The sequence below is a fragment of the Dendrobates tinctorius genome, unplaced genomic scaffold, assembly GCF_039654945.1.
Source record: "Dendrobates tinctorius isolate UK_male_01 unplaced genomic scaffold, ASM3965494v1 ptg000107l, whole genome shotgun sequence".
Taxonomy (NCBI): Eukaryota; Metazoa; Chordata; class Amphibia; order Anura; family Dendrobatidae; genus Dendrobates; species Dendrobates tinctorius.
In genome coordinates, this window is record NW_027361775.1 from 37,033,180 (window position 1) to 37,052,840 (window position 19,661).

Below are 19,661 nucleotides of genomic sequence, written 5' to 3' on the forward strand. Positions count from 1 at the left end.
TTCTGGTGGGGGCGGTTCACCGGGCCTCTTGACTATTATTTTTATCGGAGAACCTCAAGAGCTTGTTTTTCTTTGTAAAGTATGGCCTAGAGCATCAAGGATACCTGCCTATGTAATGGGTTAGTTTTAGTTATGTTATTTACCTCGTTAAGTGTTATATTGTTTGAAAAGAGTAAAACTGTATAATTAATGCTCTGTAATTCTACATACAGACTTGTACCTCAAAATTTGAACATGTCTTGCTTCTGTATTGCTGTAATCTCTCTTTATTAATAAAATAAAGAATTACAAAAAAAAAAATGATCTTTTCACCCTCAATTCTTATTTTTCCAAGTTTAACAGTACCCTAAAAGTTATTGTGCAATCCTGAGTACGCTGATACCCCACATGTGCGGGTAAACCACTATTTGGGCGCATGGCAGAGCTCGGAAGGGAAGCAGCGCCATCTGACGTTTTTGGCTGGAATTGAGATTTGACACCATGTCGCGTTTGGAAAGCCCCTGACGTACCAAAACAGTGAAAACCCCGAACAAATGACACCATTTTGGAAACTAGACCCCCCAAGGAACTTATCTAGACGTGTGGTGAGCACTTTGAACCCCCCCCCCCCGTGCTTCACAGAAGTTTATAACGCCCGGGCGTGAAAATAAAAAAATCATATTTTTTCCACAAACATGATCTTTTAGTCACCAATTTATTTATTTTCCCAAGGGTACCAGGAGAAATTGGACCCCAAAAGTTGTTGTCCAATTTGTCCTGAGTTCACCGATACCCAATATGTGGGAGAAAACTACTGTATGGGCACACGTCGGGGCTTGGAAGGGAAGTAGTGACGTTTTGGAATGCAGACTTTGATGGAATGGTCTGCCGGTGTCATGTTGCTTTTGGAGAGCCCCTGATGTACCTAAACAGTGGAAACCCCCCACAAGTGACCCCATTTTGGAAACTAGACCCCATAAGGAACTTATCTAGATGTGTGGTGAGCACTTTGAACCCCCAAGGGCTTCACAGAAGTTTATAATGCCCAGGCATGAAAATAAAAAAAATCGTATTTTTTCCACAAACATGATCATTTAGTCCCCAATTTTTTTTATTTTCCCAAGGGTAACAGGAGAAATTGGACCCCAAAAGTTGTTGTCCAATTTGTCCTGAGTACGCTGATGCCCCATATGTGGGAGAAAACTACCGTATGGGCACACGTCGGGGCTCGGAAGGGAAGTAGTGACGTTTTGGAACGCAGACTTTGATGGAATGGTCTGCGGGTGTCATGTGCGTTTGGAGAGCCCCTGATGTACCTAAACAGTGGAAACCCCCCACAAGTGACCCCATTTTGGAAACTAGACCCCCTAAGGAACTTATCTAGATGTGTGGTGAGCACTTTGAACCCCCAAGGGCTTCACAGAAGTTTATAACGCCCGGGCGTGAAAATAAAAAAATCATTTTTTCCACAAAAATGATATTTTTGCCCCCAATTTTTTAGGGTAACAGGAGAAATTGGACCCCAAAAGTTGTTTTGCAATTTGTCCTGAGTAGGCAGATACCCCATATGTGGGGGTAAAACACTGTTTGGGGAGCATGGCAGAGCTTGGAAGGGAAGGAGCACCATTTGACTTTTTCAACGCAGAATTGGCTGGAATTGAGATCAGACGCCATGTTGCATTTGGAGAGCACCTGATGTGCCCAAACAGTGGAAACCCCCCAATTATAACTCCAACCCTAACCCCAACACACCCCTAACCATAATCTCAGCCCTAACTCTAGCCCTAACCCTAGCCCCAACCCTAGCCCTAATGGGAAAATGGAAATAAATACATTTTCTTTTAATTTTATTATTTTTCTCTAACTAAGGGGGTGATAACGGGGGTTTGATTTACTATTTATGGCGGGTTTTATTTTTTGCAGCTGTCATATGCTAAAAGAAGCTTTTTATTGTAAAAATAGTTTTTGCATCACCACATATTGAGAGCTATAATTTTTCCATATTTTGACCCACCGAGTCGTGTGAAGTCTTATTTTTTGCGGGACGAGCAGATGTTTTTATTGGTATCATTTTCGGGCACGTGACATTTTTTGATTGCTTTTTATTCCGATTTTTGGGACGCAGAATGAACAAAAACCATGAATCATGAATTTCTTTTGGGGGTGCGTTTACACCGTTCCGCCTGCGGTAAAATTGATAAAGCGGTTTTATTCTTCGGGTCAGTACGGTTACAGCGATACCTCATTTATGTCTTTTTTTATGTTTTGGCGCTTTTACGCAATGAAAACAATTTTATCTAAAAAATAATTATTTTTGCATCGCTTTATTCTGCGAGCTATAACTTTTTTATTTTTTTGCTGATGATGCTGTGTGGTGGCTTGTTTTTTGCGGGACAAGATGACGTTTTCAGCGGTACCATGGATATTTATATGCATCTTTTTGATCGCGCGTTATTGTACTTTTTGTTCGGCTGTATGATAATAAATCATTATTTTTTGCTTCGCTTTTTATTTTTTAAGGGGTTCGCTAAAGGGGTTAACTAATGGGACAGTTTTATAGGGCAGGTCGATACGGACGTGACGATACCAAATATGTGTACTTTTATTGTTTTGGGTTTTTTTTATTTCCAAAAAATGAATTTATTAGGAATTTTTTTTTTTTTAATTTAGCGATTTTTTGTAAATTATTTTTACACTTTTTTTTTATTTTTTTTTAACTTTATTACATTGTCCACGTGGGACATCATTGTCCTGTGACAGATCGCTGATCTGTCACATCACAGATCACAGTGACAGATCAGCAATCTGTCACAGGCAGTACACAGGCTTCCTCCTTGCCTGCGCTTTGCAGGCATGAGGAAGCCAGCTCCCTGCAGGCCCCTGAAGGTCCCCCGTCGCCATCTTGGATTCGGGACCTGCAGGGATGGAGCCCCCCGCAGCAGCGCTGCACATTGCGCTGCTGTGAGGGGCTCAGGGAAGCACGGAGGGAGCCCCCTCCCTGCCGATGCTTCCCTTTAACCCCCGGTACACCGCGATCGTGTTTGATCGCGGTGTGCAAGGGGTTAACGTGTCGGGGGTGGTCCGTGACCGTCCCTGACACATTGCGCTGGGTGTCAGCTGTGATAATCAGCTGACACCCGGCCGTGATCAGCAGCGCTTACCACATGGGTGCCGCTGATCGCTGTGACGTAATATCCCGTCCCTGGGAATTAAGTCCCAGGGCACATGGACGGGATAGTACGTCACATGGCAGTAAGGGGTTAAAGCAAATTTGTCAAGAAAAAAAATTCAGATTAGCGGTGAATTCGATAAGCCTTAAATCAATTTACTAATCTCTAATTGCAAAGCATCTGACACGATTTCTCGTTATGGGCAGAGTAGTGCAGCATAGAAAAAGGGAAGTCCAGCTCAAGGAGTAAAATCCAAAATTTTCTTTATTTGTCTCATTAAAATACAAGCATGGCTGCTATAGTCATCATTGCGGTTTTTACCCTGACATGGGATAGCCGCACAGAGAGTGCTCAGGAGGTTCTGTACGTGTTTCGAGCGGTATGCGCTCTTAGACTCAGAAAGCCTTAGACTCTGTGCGGCTATCCCATGTCAGGGTAAAAACCGCAATGATGACTATAGCAGCCATGCTTGTATTTTAATGAAACAAATAAAGAAAATTCTGGATTTTATTCCTTGAGCTGGACTTCCCTTTTTCTATGAAGTATTTCAAGACGTCCAAGTGGAGATGTGTCCTTCCTCGGACTTTGCTGCAGCATCATTGAGGGGTGAGCTGAACTAAATCCTTCTTTTTTCAATGAGTGTAGTGCAGCGCTTACTGTATGTGTTGGGGGACACTCGCTTAGCAACGGGATGAAGGCACATGGGCACGTTTTCTCAGTAAAACAGTCCATTCGGGTTTATTTTACTCAGCTTAAACCGCCATGTTACATATTACACACATAGTCCATAGCTCTTCCTAGTACACTGCTTAACTCCCAGTCCCTAAACACAACAGACTTCTTTGCCCAGTTACCATGGGTGATCGCACGCTGAATAGTTCACTAATGTCCACAGAACACTACAGGCACCAACAGATGACATTAGGTTGCAGTCTCTACACATGCTGGACTTTACTCCGTCCAGTTACCATGGAACATCATAGGCACTAACAGTCTGTTCCAGTAGCAGATACTTGTCTGCCCATAACCCCCTTGTCTGGAGTTACCCTACAGGAGCTCCTGCTCCACACACTGACTCCCCATAAGTCCTCTCTCCCGGGGAAACTGCCTTACTGGAATCACCCTATCAGCAGATGCCTTGGGACAAGGGCACTCCCGACAGTCCAGACCCTCAGAAGGTCTGTAGCTTTCTCAATGCAGTGCCGTCACAGACTCTGCACACACAGTCTCAACCTGTGCTCTTCAGGAATCCAGTACCCTCATGGGACCTTCCAACACAGCAACCATCCAGCTCCATGATCTCTCCATGTGCTATTCAGGACGTCAAGTCCAACACAGAGACCTTCAGGTCCATGGCCTCTCCATGTGCTATTCAGGAATCTGGTCCTACTCCGAGAACCATCCGACACACAGGCCATCGAGAATCTTACACACCGACCATGTGACCAAAACCCTGGTTACATTATGTAGCTGTAACCACCCCCATAGGTGGGCTGTGTATGTGTAGTTAGCCAGTCCCACCCAGATCTCCGACTAACCTTGCAATCCCCCCTTATAAACTAAATCACTTGTGGAACTACAAGTCCCAGAGCAACATTATCGGCTTACAGCGCAGAGGACCTTTTCTGAGACACATACCGGCCATTTACAATAATGCTGATCACTGTCTCACCATCACAGTTACGCCTCCATGCGTATCCTGAGCAGCACATACACCACCGCTAGCTGTAGCAGGGGTCGCTGCCTCGCAGCAGTTTACAGAATAATTTACTGAAGCCTCTCACTGATATTCAGAATAACACGGCAATAACTTTATGCCAAGGAGAAAATATAAAGTGAAGAAATCATTTCCTTATCTGATAATCCATCCTTACAGGTACATGTGTAATTCCCTATTGTGTTAGTGCAGGTTGCATTAAGTGAGCAGTTATTAGTCACACATTCATCAATATCATCACAGTTGGTCCCATTACCTAATATATGTAACATGACAGAGAATATGTGTTTGGAGATAGGTAGATATCAAAATAATTATTTACTACTGAAACATATCAGTTGATATTTTCCAAGCGCGAACCAATAAGTCCACAAATATTGGTCATAAATTAGTGGTCATTATGACTGAACTGTAGTTTATTTGCAAACACTGGATGTTACCTATCAATACTTTATTTCTGAAAGAAATAGTTACATTTTCTCAACATGTTCTAAGATTTTGTTTTCTTTTTCATGTATTCAAGGTCATCCCTTTCTAGTGCAATTATCCTCTTCAGAGAGTTAGACTAAAACTCAAGCACCAGCTTCTGGGGAATAGCTTTCCTAAAAGTCAATATCGTTCCTTTAATGAGAGTTACCACAACACAGAATAAAAAGCTGAACCATACACTTCATTTGTAGATAAGTTTCTCGATTCTTAATCCGCATCAGTGCAAGTCAAAAGGTCTGATTTGGCTAAGTGAATATTTAGGTTCCCAGGAAAGCATTGTGTGGCCTATGTGTCTCTTTACACAAGGCTGCACGCTCCACAAGGAGAAACGCATAATCAAAGGTACGCACAATCGTGCAGGTGCGGGATTTCGGGACAAATGCACGTCTGTCACGATTTCCACTCTGTTTCTGTCTTTTTATTACTTTGTGTCGGAGCTGTCAGTCAGTGCTGGGTCTGTGCTGCAATCAACTGTGTTCATTTTCTTTATTCAGGCTTCTACTTAAGCATGTTAGTTACTCCCCCCAGTGTCAATCGTACACTTGCTGTTGCCTGTGGAACATTGATCCCTCTGCGCTCTGTGCCTGACTCTGCTTGACTTGATTCTCTTCCCTGACTCACACCCTTTGCTTGTGACCTGACTTTGCTTGTGACTGCTCCCTGTAAACTTTTCTGTCTCTCTGGCTTTCCTGACCTCGGCTCCTGTATTGGACTTTGTCTCTGACTTCCCTTTGTCGTACTGTGCCAATTCCTGGACCTGACCTCGGATTGTTTCACCTCCCTTTACTTACAGTAAGTAGTGTATATTTACTACCGTGACTCGCGTCACATTACAAATTTTTTCAGTTTCCCACCTATGGACTCGTTATATACTTTGTGTGATCAGGTGGCGAATCTGACTCAGTTTGTCCAAGATTTGGCCTTGGAACAAAACAAACTGGCTTCCTCTCATACTCAGTTACAGGGCCAGATTACTGGTACCCTTTCTGCCCCTTAGACACCCTCTCCTAAGACCGCTGTTATGACTCCTGTAGCATTTGACGTCTCGTTCAGCCCCCCTGAACCTGCTATTGCACTCCCTGACAAATTTTCGGGAGAAAAGGACCAGTTCAGAATTTTTAAAGAGTTGCAAATTATTATTTACTTTTCCCCCTTGGTCATCAGGGAATGGGTCACAGCGGGTGGGAATTATAATGTCACTTTTGTGAGGGCGTCCTCAGGGCATTTTCCCTACCCCCTCTTGCTCCTGAATGTTTTTCGGTGGATACCTTTTTTGACGCTTTAGGACAGATCTATGATGAACCTGACAGAGTCAAGGTGGCAGAGACAAGGATCATGAACCCGACACAGGGGAACCACACAGCAGAAGACTATTGTACTGAGGTTTGTCAGTGGTCTTCTGAGGTCCTGTGGAATGACGCAGCTCTCAGATGCCAATTCCTCAGGGGTCTTTTGGAATCTCTTATGGACATTCTGGCTCAACATGCTTCACCTGGTTGTTTGGTGGAGGCCATGACTCAGGCTATCCGCATGGATTGGAGGATGTGACAGAGACGTCGGGAAACGCCTAAGTCGGGGTGATTGTCAAGGAGGTCACTCAGACTTACAGGTACCCTTTTACTCTTCTGATAAGGTGTTGTTGAATGCTGAACTTCTTTTTCAAGATCAATGTCTGTTCACATTTGCCTTTATTGACTATGAATCTGCTTCTAATTTCATTGATGTGGGACTGGTTCTGAAGTTAGGATTAGGAACAGTTAAGCTAGAAAGCCCTATTCAAATTGTGGCCATTGACAGAACACCGTTACTCAAAAATCTGTTTCGGTTAGTTACGGTGGCGTTCACACTCAATGTGGGATCTCTTCATACGGAAAATATCTCCTGTTATGTTTTGGACAATTTACCTGCTGGAATTGTGTTGGGTATTCCTTGGCTGCGTGTGCATAATCCAATTATTGACTGGAATCGGAGAGATATTGTCAAATGGGGTGCTTATTGTATTGAAAAATGTTCTAAACCTGTGCATGTTTGCTCCGTTAGTCTGGAGGGTCTTCTGATACACTTGAAAGATTTGGGAGATTTTTTTGGGAAAAAGAGTCCGAGATATTACCTCCCTTGTGCCTCTATGACTGTGCAATAATTATCATTACTAATGCCAAATTACCAAAGGCACGCTTGCATAACTTGTCTGGCCCTGAGGGGTCAGCCATGAAAGAGTACATTAGCGAGAGTTTACGAAAAGGTCGTATTCGCCCTTCCTCATCAGCGGTAGCTGCTGGATTCTTTTTTTGTTAAAAAGAAAGATGGAGGTCTTCGTCTCTGCCTCAATTTCCAAGAATTGAACAAAATAATAGTTAAAAATACTTATCCACTTCCACTTATTCCCGATCTATATAATCAACTTTCTGGGGCCAAATGGTTTTCAAAAACTGGATCTTAGAGGGGCATATAATCTTACACGGATTCGTGAGGGTGAAGAGTGGAAGACAGCATTTTTAATGTCTGAAGGTTTCTTTGAAATTTCTCATCAAAATCGCATCATCTCGTCACAATATTTTTCTGATTACATTGGGAGATTTATTGTGGTTTATTTGGATGACATTCTGATTTTCTCACCTGACCTGGATTCACATCATAAACATGTCTGTTTGGTTTTGCAAAGGTTGAGGGATAATTGGTTGTTCGATAACATAGAAAAATGTACCTTTTCTGTTCAAAAATATCATTTTTGGGTTTCAATGTGTCAGCCTCCGGGTTTAAGATGGATCCTGGGAAAGTGACTGCTGTTTGAGTAGTAGTCGATCGCTTCAGCAGGCAAGCTCACTTCATCCCATTATCTGGATTACCGACTGCTGAAACTCTCTCCAAACTGTTTATTATTCATGTGGTTAAGATTGCATGGGATTCTTCTAAATATTATATCTGATAGGGGTGTACAGTTCGTTTCTAGATTTTGGAGGGCTTTCTGCAGAAAACTAGGGATTTATTTGTCCTTTTCGTCCGCTTACCATCCTGAGACTAATGGTCAGACAGAGATGACAAATCAGTCTTTGGAGCACATTTTTAAGATGTTTTGTCGCCGATCAACAGGAGAATTGTTCATCGTTTCTTCCGCTGGCTGAGTTTGCCTTTAACAGTCAGGTTATTTTGGTGAGTTTTCCAGGATAAGTTCTGGGTGTCCTGTGTTAGATGTCACCAATCAAAAGCTGGGAGATGTTTGGAGGAAGGTTTAAAAGAACATTGGGGTGGCTCAGCATCAGCAGAAGCGGAAGGCCGATAGGAGGCGCTCGTCAGGGGTCGCCTTCAAAGTGGGAGATAAGGTATGGCTTTCCTATAAGAATATTAAGTTGAAGGTACCCTTGCTAAAGTTGGGTCCTAGATTCATTGGTCCGTATGAAATTCTGGAGGTGATCAATCCAGTTGCCTTACAATTAAAGCTCCCTCGGTCTTTCCGTATTTCTAATGTGTTCCACAAGTCGTTGTTGAAGGAATTTATTCTCCCTGTTCTGTCTTCTTCGCCACCGCCTCCTCCTCTTTCTATCGTGGGAAGCTTGGAATGTGAGGTACAAAGGGTCATTGATTCCCAAATGGTCAGGAATTCCCTTCAATATCTGGTACATTGGAAGAGGTATGGACCTGAGCAACAATTCTGTGTTCAGCGCATTCTAGGGGGGACAGATTCCCTTTAAGTCATGTGGAAATGCTTGTTAAAAGGTCACTATTGAGTTTTAGAATTTTTACCTACCCCATAGGTGGATCGTAAGTTATAAAGATCGCTACCTTTCGATGAAACAGCAGTATATCAAAGTTTTCTATGACAAGTATACCACTAATGTTACTTTCTGTCATGTGTTACCTATATACGCTTAACCCTCCTGACAGACGATATTTGCTTTTGTATTTTTCAATTTTTTTGTCCACTTCTTCACACAGCCATAACTTTTTTTTTATATTTCCATCCACATAAATGTGTGGGGGGGTTGCATTTTGCAAAATGAATTATACTTCTGAAAAACAACATCCACTTTGTTATATATGATATACTGGGACACAGGAAAATATTCCAAGTGCTGGAAAATTGCACTAAATAAATGAAATGTCAACACTGTTTTTTGTGTCTTGGATTTATGTCGTTGATTCTTCACATTAATACGATTATGATAATATCAAATTGTTTTTTCTGACCTGAACCTATACTATAATAGATCATAATTTGCACTAGGATAAATTAATCGCTTCTTATTGCGTTGTTTTTTACAGACACAGATGTCGCTTGTGTGTCTTTTTATTTAGTATCTGTATTGTGGGAAAAGAGGAGTCATTCAAATTCTGTTTTTATTTTTTTAAGATATTCCTTTTTTACTGTATTTGTTTATTCCACATAGTTGACTTGAACCTTCGATCATCTGTTTTCTTATTCTATATATGTAAACCGGCCTGAAAAAAGAACCTCTGTGCCGTGAAATCTTGAAAACATAAGTCTTCTGGCTAGTCAAGAAAGGTCTCACTCTTAGAATACATATGTCATTTTTGGGTATAAAAGTATTTACACTTATTCTATACACAACAATACTTCAATATTACCATAAATAGCCCAAATCATTGGATTTCAATGGATTGCCATGGTAATAACCAGATACTCTTCAGCACCTCGTGATCACATCTAAGGCTACTTTCACACTAGCGTTTTTTAGCGCAAAAGAAACGCATGCAAAAAACGCATCATGCGTTTTGTATGCGTTTGCTTTTTTAGGCGCATGCATTTTTACCAGTTTCTAGCCATGTTAACTCTTAAAACGCATGCGATTTTAAACGCAGGCATGCACATGTCCATGTGCACGCCTGCGTTCCCATAGGCTGTAATGTGTTATTTTGTTGCATTCTGTGCGCATACGTTTTTTTGAGACAGGTTGCGTTCGGCGCGCCTAGGCGCACACTACAAAAAAATGCATGCGCAGGAAAATGCATACGAACGCGTGCAAACACTAGACCATGCACCCCATGTTAAAGATAGGGGCGCAGGACGCATGCGCATGGACGCACACGATGAGCTGCGCTAAAAAACGCTAGTGTGAAATCAGCCTTAGATGGGCTGATTAGCGCATGAAATGACATACACTCCGCACTGCACTTTAAATGTCACTATCAGAGGCAGATCCTGGCTGTGTTCAGTACTGTGAAAGGAAATGACTCGTGCAACAGAAATCTGCTGAGAATCCTGTGTGAGCAGAAGCTGTCATCTAGTGATGAGGTAATAGACGAAGGAACCAAAAATGACATGGGAGCCGCAAGTAGGAAGACTGTTCGGACAGGGGAAGGCAGACGTCAGATGCAGAGAGGGACAAGTGATCTGCTCTGATGCAGCAAGAAAATGCAAAAAGCCTCAGAGGCCAGAAAAGGAGTTTAGTCACCACCTGGAGTTGTCTTAAGTCACCTGACTGGAGGCAAGGTTAAAGGGATAGTATCTCGGTTATGTGAGTGGAGGCCTGGTAAAAAGGATTGTACCTCAATCGAGTTACCTGAAGCCTGGTTAATGGGATGCAATCTCAATGGATTGAGCAGAGAGAGACATGAGCTGGGAACCGGTCCATGACATAAGGCTATGTGCACACGTAGTTTTTGAAGCTGCGGATTTTTCCACACGGATTTGTAAAAATCTGCAGGTAAATTTCAGGTCAAAAGACCTGCGGTTTACCTGCGGATTAGGCTGCGGGTTTGCCCTGCGGTTTATCACCTCTACAATGGAGGAGATGGTAAACCGCAGCGGAATCCGCAGAAAAGAAGTGACATGTCATTTCAGCAAAACCGCGCGGAAAATGCCGCAGCACGTGCACAGCGGATTCCATTTTACATAGAGTAAAATGGTACTGCAAAGCCAGAAACGCTGCGGATCCGCAGCAAAATTCGAAACGTGTGCACATAGCCTAAGATAGTGTCTGCAGCCTACAGTGCAAGGCTTGCAGCCTACAAGGGGTGTGTAGTGAGGCTCCTGTCGCACTTCTAAAAGCAGTAACACAGGGTTTATTATTTTATAGGGCAGAGGTTAGGTTAACAGGGACAGAGTTAGAGACAGACAGTAGCCACTAAGTCAAGTGTGACAGCAAGAAGAATGTTGTATTGTTTTATTCATTGTTACAAATTTACAAATTGTCATCGGATTGATTCTGCACCTTATTTTGCTAACCTTGTATAGAATTACGTTATTTTTCAGACTAAAAGATGCGCCGAAACATAAGTCACACCTAGGTTTTAGAGGAGGAAATTAGAGAAAAAAAATGATGCAAAAATTGTGGTCAATGCTATACTTAATATCCCCCATTCTGGTATGCATGACTCCCTTATCCCTATCCTGGTATGCAGGGCCCAAATCTCTGTCCTGGTATGCATGGCCCCAATCCCTATCCTAGAATACAGGGACCCCATCTCCGTCCTAGTATACATGGCCCCATCCTTATCCTGGTATGTTTGACCCCCACCCCATCCTCATTCTGGTATGCATGGCCCTATCCTTATCCTGGTATGATTGGCCCCATCCTTATCCTGGTATGATTGGCCCCATCCTTATCCTGGTATGCATGGCCCCATCCTTATCCTGGTATGCATGGCCCCATCCTTACACTGGTATGCATGGCCCCATCCTTATCCTGGTGTGATTGGCCCCCTTCCTCATGCTGGTATGCATGGCCCCCAGCAGAAAAAAAAAACATTCTTGCCCTCCCTGCATGCCCTCTCAGTGTCCTGCCCCGGTGCCCTCAGCTGCTTTATGCTTGAAGTAGTGCAGGGCAATGACGTCATGCGCTGCTTTCAAACCACTGAGGATAGCTGCCAGAATACTCACTGTTCTCCATGCAGGGACTGTGTGCGTGGAGCTCAGAGAGTATTCATTACTCTTTAGTGAGCACAGTGTCAGGTCAGCCGCAGCCGGGCTTCCACGTGTGCCGCTACTAAACGGAAGGAATATTCATTGCATTCCACCCTTCATTGCATTCCACACCTATGGGAGTGGAGTGCAGTGAATATTCATTGTCTTAAGTAGCCAGCACAATCAAATGCCGGGCAGCTGCAAGAAGTCTGCTGCTTAGGATAACACTGTTCTTGTTATTAAAGAGAAATAAATATTCATTGCCCTCCACGCCCTTGGGCATGGAATAGAGTCATTATTCATTTCTCTTTAGCAGCGGGCACAGGAGTTAGCTGAAGCGGCCGGCTCCTGCTTCCTGTGACCCGCTGCTCCGCCGCTGCGGCCCCCCCACCTCCCTAGCACAGCCAGATTAGGGACATCCGGAATATAAGACGCATCACCATTTTCCTCCACATTTTTGGAGGGTAAAAGTGTGTCTTTTAGTCCGAAAAATACGGTAAACATAACTTGATTTTCTGTACTGAGTCTGCATTCTCTGTGCTACTGCATTCCTGCACGTTTACACTAGCATTGTATGCTTTAATATCAGGATCCCGTTATATTGAGCTGCGTCACTAAATGTAGTTTGCAAAATATTAAAAGAAAGGTAAAAACAGGAATCAATGACAAATCAGGACTCACCTGAGAATCCTTTATTACAGGTACAGGTGAAACTCCCTATTGTGTTAGTGCAGGTGGCATTATGTGAGCAGTTATTGCCATCCTGGCATTCATTAATGTCCGCACAATGGGATCCATCTCCTAAATAATACAAATGGTTAATAGATAAATGAAGATGTTACATGAGAGTTGTACTACGTTCTATTAGATACAAAGAAACAAAAAAAATAGACACATGCTGAAAAAATAGGGATCACCGAGAATAAAGATAAAAATTCTATTTTTATTATGTAGCCAACAATGCAAACAAAAAAACAACATTAAAAATATTTAAAAACCAAAACTGGTAAGTACACAAGTCTGGCCAATAATAAGGCAATGCTACTCCTCCAAAATAATTGTTCACAGATATAAGTTGGTTACTATACCTAACCGAAAACAGGGATAAAAGCATGCATTTAAAAAACTCGCAGTGATATCCAACAATTAATGAATATCTATAGATATATCCATAGATATATTTATGGATATATCCATAGATATATCTATTTTTTGATATATCTATGGATAGATATAGATAGATAGATAAATAATTGCAAGGCAGATGTTTATTAATGAACAAAATTTTCTATTAAAAAAAAAAACGGAAAAAAATAGTGTGGGCTGCAGAGCAATTTTCTGTGCCAAAGGGGGGAAACCGACAGCCGGAGGCCAATATTTGTAGCCTGGGAAGGGGGTAATACCCTTGGCCCCTTCCCAGGCTATGAATATCAGCCGCAGCTGTCTGCATAGCCTTTACTGGCTATTAAAATAGGGGGATCCCCCCAAAAAATGACGTGGGGTCCCCCCAATGTTTTAGAGCCAGAAAGGCTACACAGACAGCTGTGGGCTAATATTCATAGCCTAGGAAGGGGCCATGGATATTGTCTCCCCCTGGTTACAATTACCAGCCCGCAGCCGTCCCAGAAATGGCGCATCTGTACGAAGCGTCAATTCTGGCACTTCAGGTCCGTGTATACTTCGGGTTTTTGCTTAGTGTAAAATACTGCCTAAGTTTATAGATTGGTTTATGTCTCATTGTGCCAGATTTTGAATTGAGACAGAAAGTGGTTATCTGTGTTAGGCCGGGGTCACACGACCGTAGATTTTCTCATCCAAGAGAATTGGAACGTTTAGGCTAATGATACTCCGATTAAACACTGATCCAAGATTCTTCAGAGCGCCAACATAGTGTGATCCAATACTCTCAGGTAAGAGAATCATAGCACACTGAAATGAGGAGATGGAGAATAAAGTTCCTCCATCTTTTCCATTGTGTGAGTATGCAGAAATCGGACTACACTCATATGTTATCTGAGTGCCGTCAGGTGTTTTCCACGCAACCAAAGACTTCAATTGGTGCCTTCTGATTTCAGAGTGAAATCGCAGAATGTTATTATTTTTTATACCGACAGATTCTGTCAGTTAAAAACATATCGGTCGTTGGTATTGCCCCATATAATAACATTGGTGTGAGTTGTATCCAATTAAAAATCAGAAAGCAGTTGTCCGACTTATACACAAGTGTGACACTTGCCTAAGGGATAGATAAGGATATACAGTCGATGACAAGCCTATCAGTGTCGTACTTCTAAGTGCAGGAACACAAAAGTTATTATTTTATAGGGCAGAGGTTAGGGTAACAGGGACAGAGTTAGCCACTAGGTCAAGCGAGACAGAAAAAAGATTGTTAAATTGTTTTTCTCATTGTCACCAATTTACAAATTGTCATCTTATTGATTTTGCCCCTTACTTTGCTAACCTTGTATAGAATTAATACATAACTTTAATTTTCTGTACTGAGTCTGCATTCTCTGTGCTACTGCATTCCTTGTTTACACTAGCATTGTATGCTTTTATATCAGGATCCCGTTATATTGAGCTGCGTCACTAAATGTAGTTTTCAAAATATTAATAGAAAGGTAAAAACAGGAATCAATGACAAATCAGGACTCACCTGAGAATCCATCATTACAGGTACAGGTGAAACTCCCTATTGTGTTAGTGCAGGTGGCATTATGTGAGCAGATATTTCCATCCTGACATTCATTAATATCTGCACAATGGGATCCATTTCCTAAATAATAAAAATGGTTAATAGATAAATGAGGATATTACGTGAGAGTTTTACTAGGTTCTATCAGATACAGCGCTCTATGCTGGGCACTGAGTCTAGGGATTACTGCTATTCCCAATAACTGGTTACATATATGCCCCTTGATGAGTCCATTTACTTTAAAGTGAAAAACAGGGTCCAAAAGATTCACATTTAGACTCTGTTGAGCTCCATTCAATCCCTGTCCTTCACTTTTGTGGGACACAGGAACATAGGTGACAACACACGGTGCCATAAAGTAACATTTTCCAAGTATTCTGTCAGGTTTTCATCTTATGGGAAGAATAAAGTAGAAGCTACCGCCGGCGCTCACTGATAACATGGCCGTGCTGTATTCACTGCAAAGGAATTATTCAATTGAGATCTACTCAATTTCTTACCTGAGAATCCATCCTTACAGGTACAGGTGTAACTCCCTATTGTGTTACTGCAGGTGGCATTAGATGAGCAGATATCGGTGGTGTTACACTCATTAATATCCTCACAGTGGGTCCCGTCACCTGGTCAATATAAAATGGATCACAGTAATCTGAGGACATACAGATGTAACATTTCCTCATATAATGCATAGACCCTGATGGATGAAGAATAAATTGTAACTCTCCGGCTAACCTTATATGTTCAGTGGCTTCTAATGTGTTTAGCGTCCAGTTACAACTTCTACATCGTGATATATTTAGTGTAATATAGATTACAAAATCCCCAGTGTAGCCTTAAATTACATGAACCATTCACTTCCATTACATTCCCATATTGTATTGTCCTTACCTGTGTATCCAGCATTGCATGTACAGATATAACTTCCCTCTGTGTTAGTACAGGTGGCGTCATCTGAACAGTTGTGCTTTCCATCACATTCATCAATATCAGCACAATACGACCCATTGCCTGATCACAACACAGAAATGATGACTTATTACTGAAGTCTGTGATTAAGAGCTTATCCACAAATGTCTTACAATATGGTCATCAATGGATGATACTAAATTCTACAAGAGAAACTACAGCCAAAGTCTATCAGTCTGTACTAATGAAACGTTTCACAAATACAAATCAAAGTCACCTTAGATTAGTCACTGGGAAGAAAAAACTACAGGTAAAATCACTGTATCTGATAACCTCATACTTTATTAAAATACAGAATATGGGTGAGTGTGATATTATTAGATATGTCTGTAGCTATGACACCAGCCATTGTTATTGGAGAGTTATCCACTCTAGACAGCGTCCAGTGAATGGCTGTATATATAGACGTCTACAGCGATAAGTGATTACCTTCGTATCCATCATTACAGGTACATAAGAGGCTTCCTGTTCTGTTACTACACGCTGCATTGGAAGAACAATTACTATCATCATCACACGCTGTCAGTGCCTCACAATTATGTCCATCACCTATGAAGAGAACATAATGTAATGAATGAAATATAGCAATTAAATTATGACATTTGCTTCACTTAAAATGAAGGTTTTTTTTCTAATATTAATTCTTTATATTTTATTTTATACAGACTGACAATAATCTGCATAATATACATTGTCGGACAGATCTATGTGGGATTGAACAGCGTAATGGACTATACTTTAAATACAGTTAACCCCTTCGAGCACCCTGAAGAGCTGGTATGTCACAGTCAGGGGGCGCATATATGGAGTGGAGTACAGCTCGCCCCATAAGGTCAGATGTCAGTATCTGCCTCTCACACAGCCGCCATCTGCAATCTACGAGCAGCCACCGACCGCAGATTTGTTCAGTCGCTGCATAACTATTTAAATAGCGATATCAGGGAATGAAGAAGGGATAATAAGGCAGCTCGTCAATCTGTTGAAGGCCTCATCACCACCATGCTGGTCATTCTATGAGGTCCGGCCTGTGGATGGGTTTTAAAGGAAAATGAAAGTTACACTGCAGCATTGCAGTATACAGAATAAATAAATACTGTAAGTAATCGCAGGTTCAAGTTATCTAAAGAGAATAAGAAACAAACTAAAAAAAAATATATATATATACATAAAAGATGATAAATATATACAAATTTAAAGGAAATATGCCAGTAGGATCAACCCTTGTAAGCCATCTACCTATGCATGTAGGTCATAGAAGGTTGAATAAAATGATATCCAGATATCTGCAATCCAATGCCTTATTCCAGAGAAATTACCATTTTTTTAACATATACATAAGCTAAGATATATGGCCCAGACAAAGACAAAAAAATCAGCTGGTCACCAAGGGGTTTAAAACTGGGTGTGGTATGGGGGGCCGGAAAAACAGAAATCAATGATAAATCAGAACTTACCCGAGAATCCTTCTTTACAATTACAAATGTAACTTCCTTCAGTGTTATCACAGGTTGCATTAGGTGAGCAGCTATCATCGGTCTCACATTCATCAATATCATCACAGTGGGTCCCGTTACCTGATTAATATGAAAATATTTTAGATTTTAGAAGTAGATGTAATAATGAACAGGTATTAATCTGCACACATTGTCTAATCAGCGATCGAAAAATAGAAGCATGAAAACATTAACTCATCAAGTCCAAAAATGAAATATTACAGATAGAAATGAGAGAATCTCCCAAAATCCGATTGAGGCAGAGTCTCTCAATTCAGACATAAAGTTCATTTTGCATAAATGCAATGTAAAATTTATCAGCCTTATATTGGATTTTACTTTACTTTATGATGAGGAGTGCAAAACACATCACTGATGTGACTTGTGAGGAATGCGGTCACGTGGAGCACAACGCACGTCATTGATGTGTATCACACCCTATAATATGGCAAGTGGGTAGTGAATGATGGATATGGACAGAAGAAAAATAAAAGATGGAAGAAGGAACAATGAAAATAGGAGAAACGATCTGATAACCAACAGCCACAGAATGGTACGGAGAAAGAAGTGAGTATCTGATTTTTTATTTCCTCCTGCTCCCTATAATTCAGAAAATTCTCACTCAGTTGGCTAATACTTTCCTGGGTTCATTTAAAGCAAATCTGCCAAGAAAAAAAATTCAGATTAGCGGTGAATTCGATAAGCCTCAAATCAATTTGCTTATCTCTAATTACAAAGCATCTGACACGATTTCTCGTTATGGGCAGTGTAGTGCAGCGCTTACTGAATATGTTGGGGGACACTCGCTTAGCAATGGGATGAAGGCACATGGGCACGTTTCCTCCACAAAACAGCCCATTCGGGTTTACTTTACTCAGCATAAACCGCCATGTTACACATTACACACATAGTCCATATCTCTTCCTAGTACACGGCTTATCTCGCAGGCCCTAAACACGTCGGACTTCTTTGCCCAGTTACCATGGGTGATCGCACGCTGAACTGTTCATTAATGTCCACAGAACACAACAGGCACCAACAGATGACATTAAGTTGCAGTCTCTAAACATGCTGGACCTTACTCCGTCCAGTTAACATAGGACATCATAGGCACTAACAGTCTGTTCCAGTAGCATATAGTTGTCTGCCCATAACCCCCTTGTCTGGAGTTACCTTACAGGAGCTCCTGCTCCACACACTGACGCCTCATCAGTCCTCTCTCCTGGGGAAACTGCCTTACTGGAATCACTCAGCAGATGTCTTGGGACAAGGAAACTCCTGACAGTCCAGACCCTCAGAAGGTCCTTAGATTTCCGAACACAGTGCCGTCACAGACTCTGTACACGCGGTCTCAACCTGTGCTCTTCAGGAATCCAGTCCCCTCGTGGGACCTTCCAACACAGCGACCATCCACCTCCATGGCTTCTACATGTGCTATTCAGGAATCCAGTCCTACTCTCAGGACCTTCCAACACACAGGCCATCCAGGACCTTACACACCGACCATGTGACCCAAACCCTGGTTACATTATGTGGCTGTAACCAGCCCCCATAGGTGGGCGGTGTATGTGCAGTTAGCCAGTCCTGCTCAGATCTCCGACTAACCTTGAAAGCCCTCCTTATAATCTAAACAAAAACTTGTGGAACTACAAGTTTCAGAGCAACATTACTGGCTTACAGCGCAGAGGACCTCCTTTGAGACACATACCGGCCATTTACAATAATGCTCGTCACTGTCTCACCATCACAGTTACGCCTCCATGCGTATCCTGAGGAGCATATACAGCACCCCCTAACTGTAACAAGGCTCACTGCTTCGCAGCAGTTTACAGAGTAATTTACTGAAGCCTTTACTTTCCTGGGTTCATTCAAAGCAAATTTGTATGGAAGAAAATTCAGATAAGTGGTGAATTCGATGATGAATTCGCACTGATATTCAGAATAACACGGCAATAACTTTATACCAAGGAGAAAATATAGAGTGATGAAATCATTTTCTTATCTGATAATCCATCCTTACAGGTACATGTTTCTTCCCTATTATGTTAGTGCAGGTTGCATTAAGTGAGCAGATATTGGTCACACATTCATCAATATCATCACAGTTGGTCCCGTTACCTAATAAATGTAACATGACAGAGAATATGTGTTTGGAGGTAGGTAGATATCAAAATAATTATTTACTACTGAAACATATCAGTTGATATTTTCCAAGTGCGAACCAATAAGTCCACAAATATTGGTCATAAATTAGTGGTCATTAAGACTGAACTGTAGTTTATTCGCCATC

The 19,661-nt window shown here is 41.8% G+C and overlaps 1 protein-coding gene across 1 annotated transcript in view; it reads right to left on the reverse strand.

Moving 5' to 3' along the window:
- LOC141100709 (uncharacterized) overlaps positions 1-19,661 on the reverse strand; it is a 424,196-nt gene that overhangs the window by 67,501 nt on the left and 337,034 nt on the right. Inside the window, exons 88-93 of the mRNA XM_073589356.1 lie at positions 17,333-17,452; positions 16,308-16,427; positions 15,801-15,920; positions 15,413-15,532; positions 14,874-14,993; positions 12,899-13,018 (exon numbers count right to left, since the gene is read on the reverse strand). Of these exons, the coding sequence (XP_073445457.1) occupies positions 12,899-13,018; positions 14,874-14,993; positions 15,413-15,532; positions 15,801-15,920; positions 16,308-16,427; positions 17,333-17,452 (720 nt within the window). The remainder of the gene's footprint in view (positions 1-12,898; positions 13,019-14,873; positions 14,994-15,412; positions 15,533-15,800; positions 15,921-16,307; positions 16,428-17,332; positions 17,453-19,661) is intronic.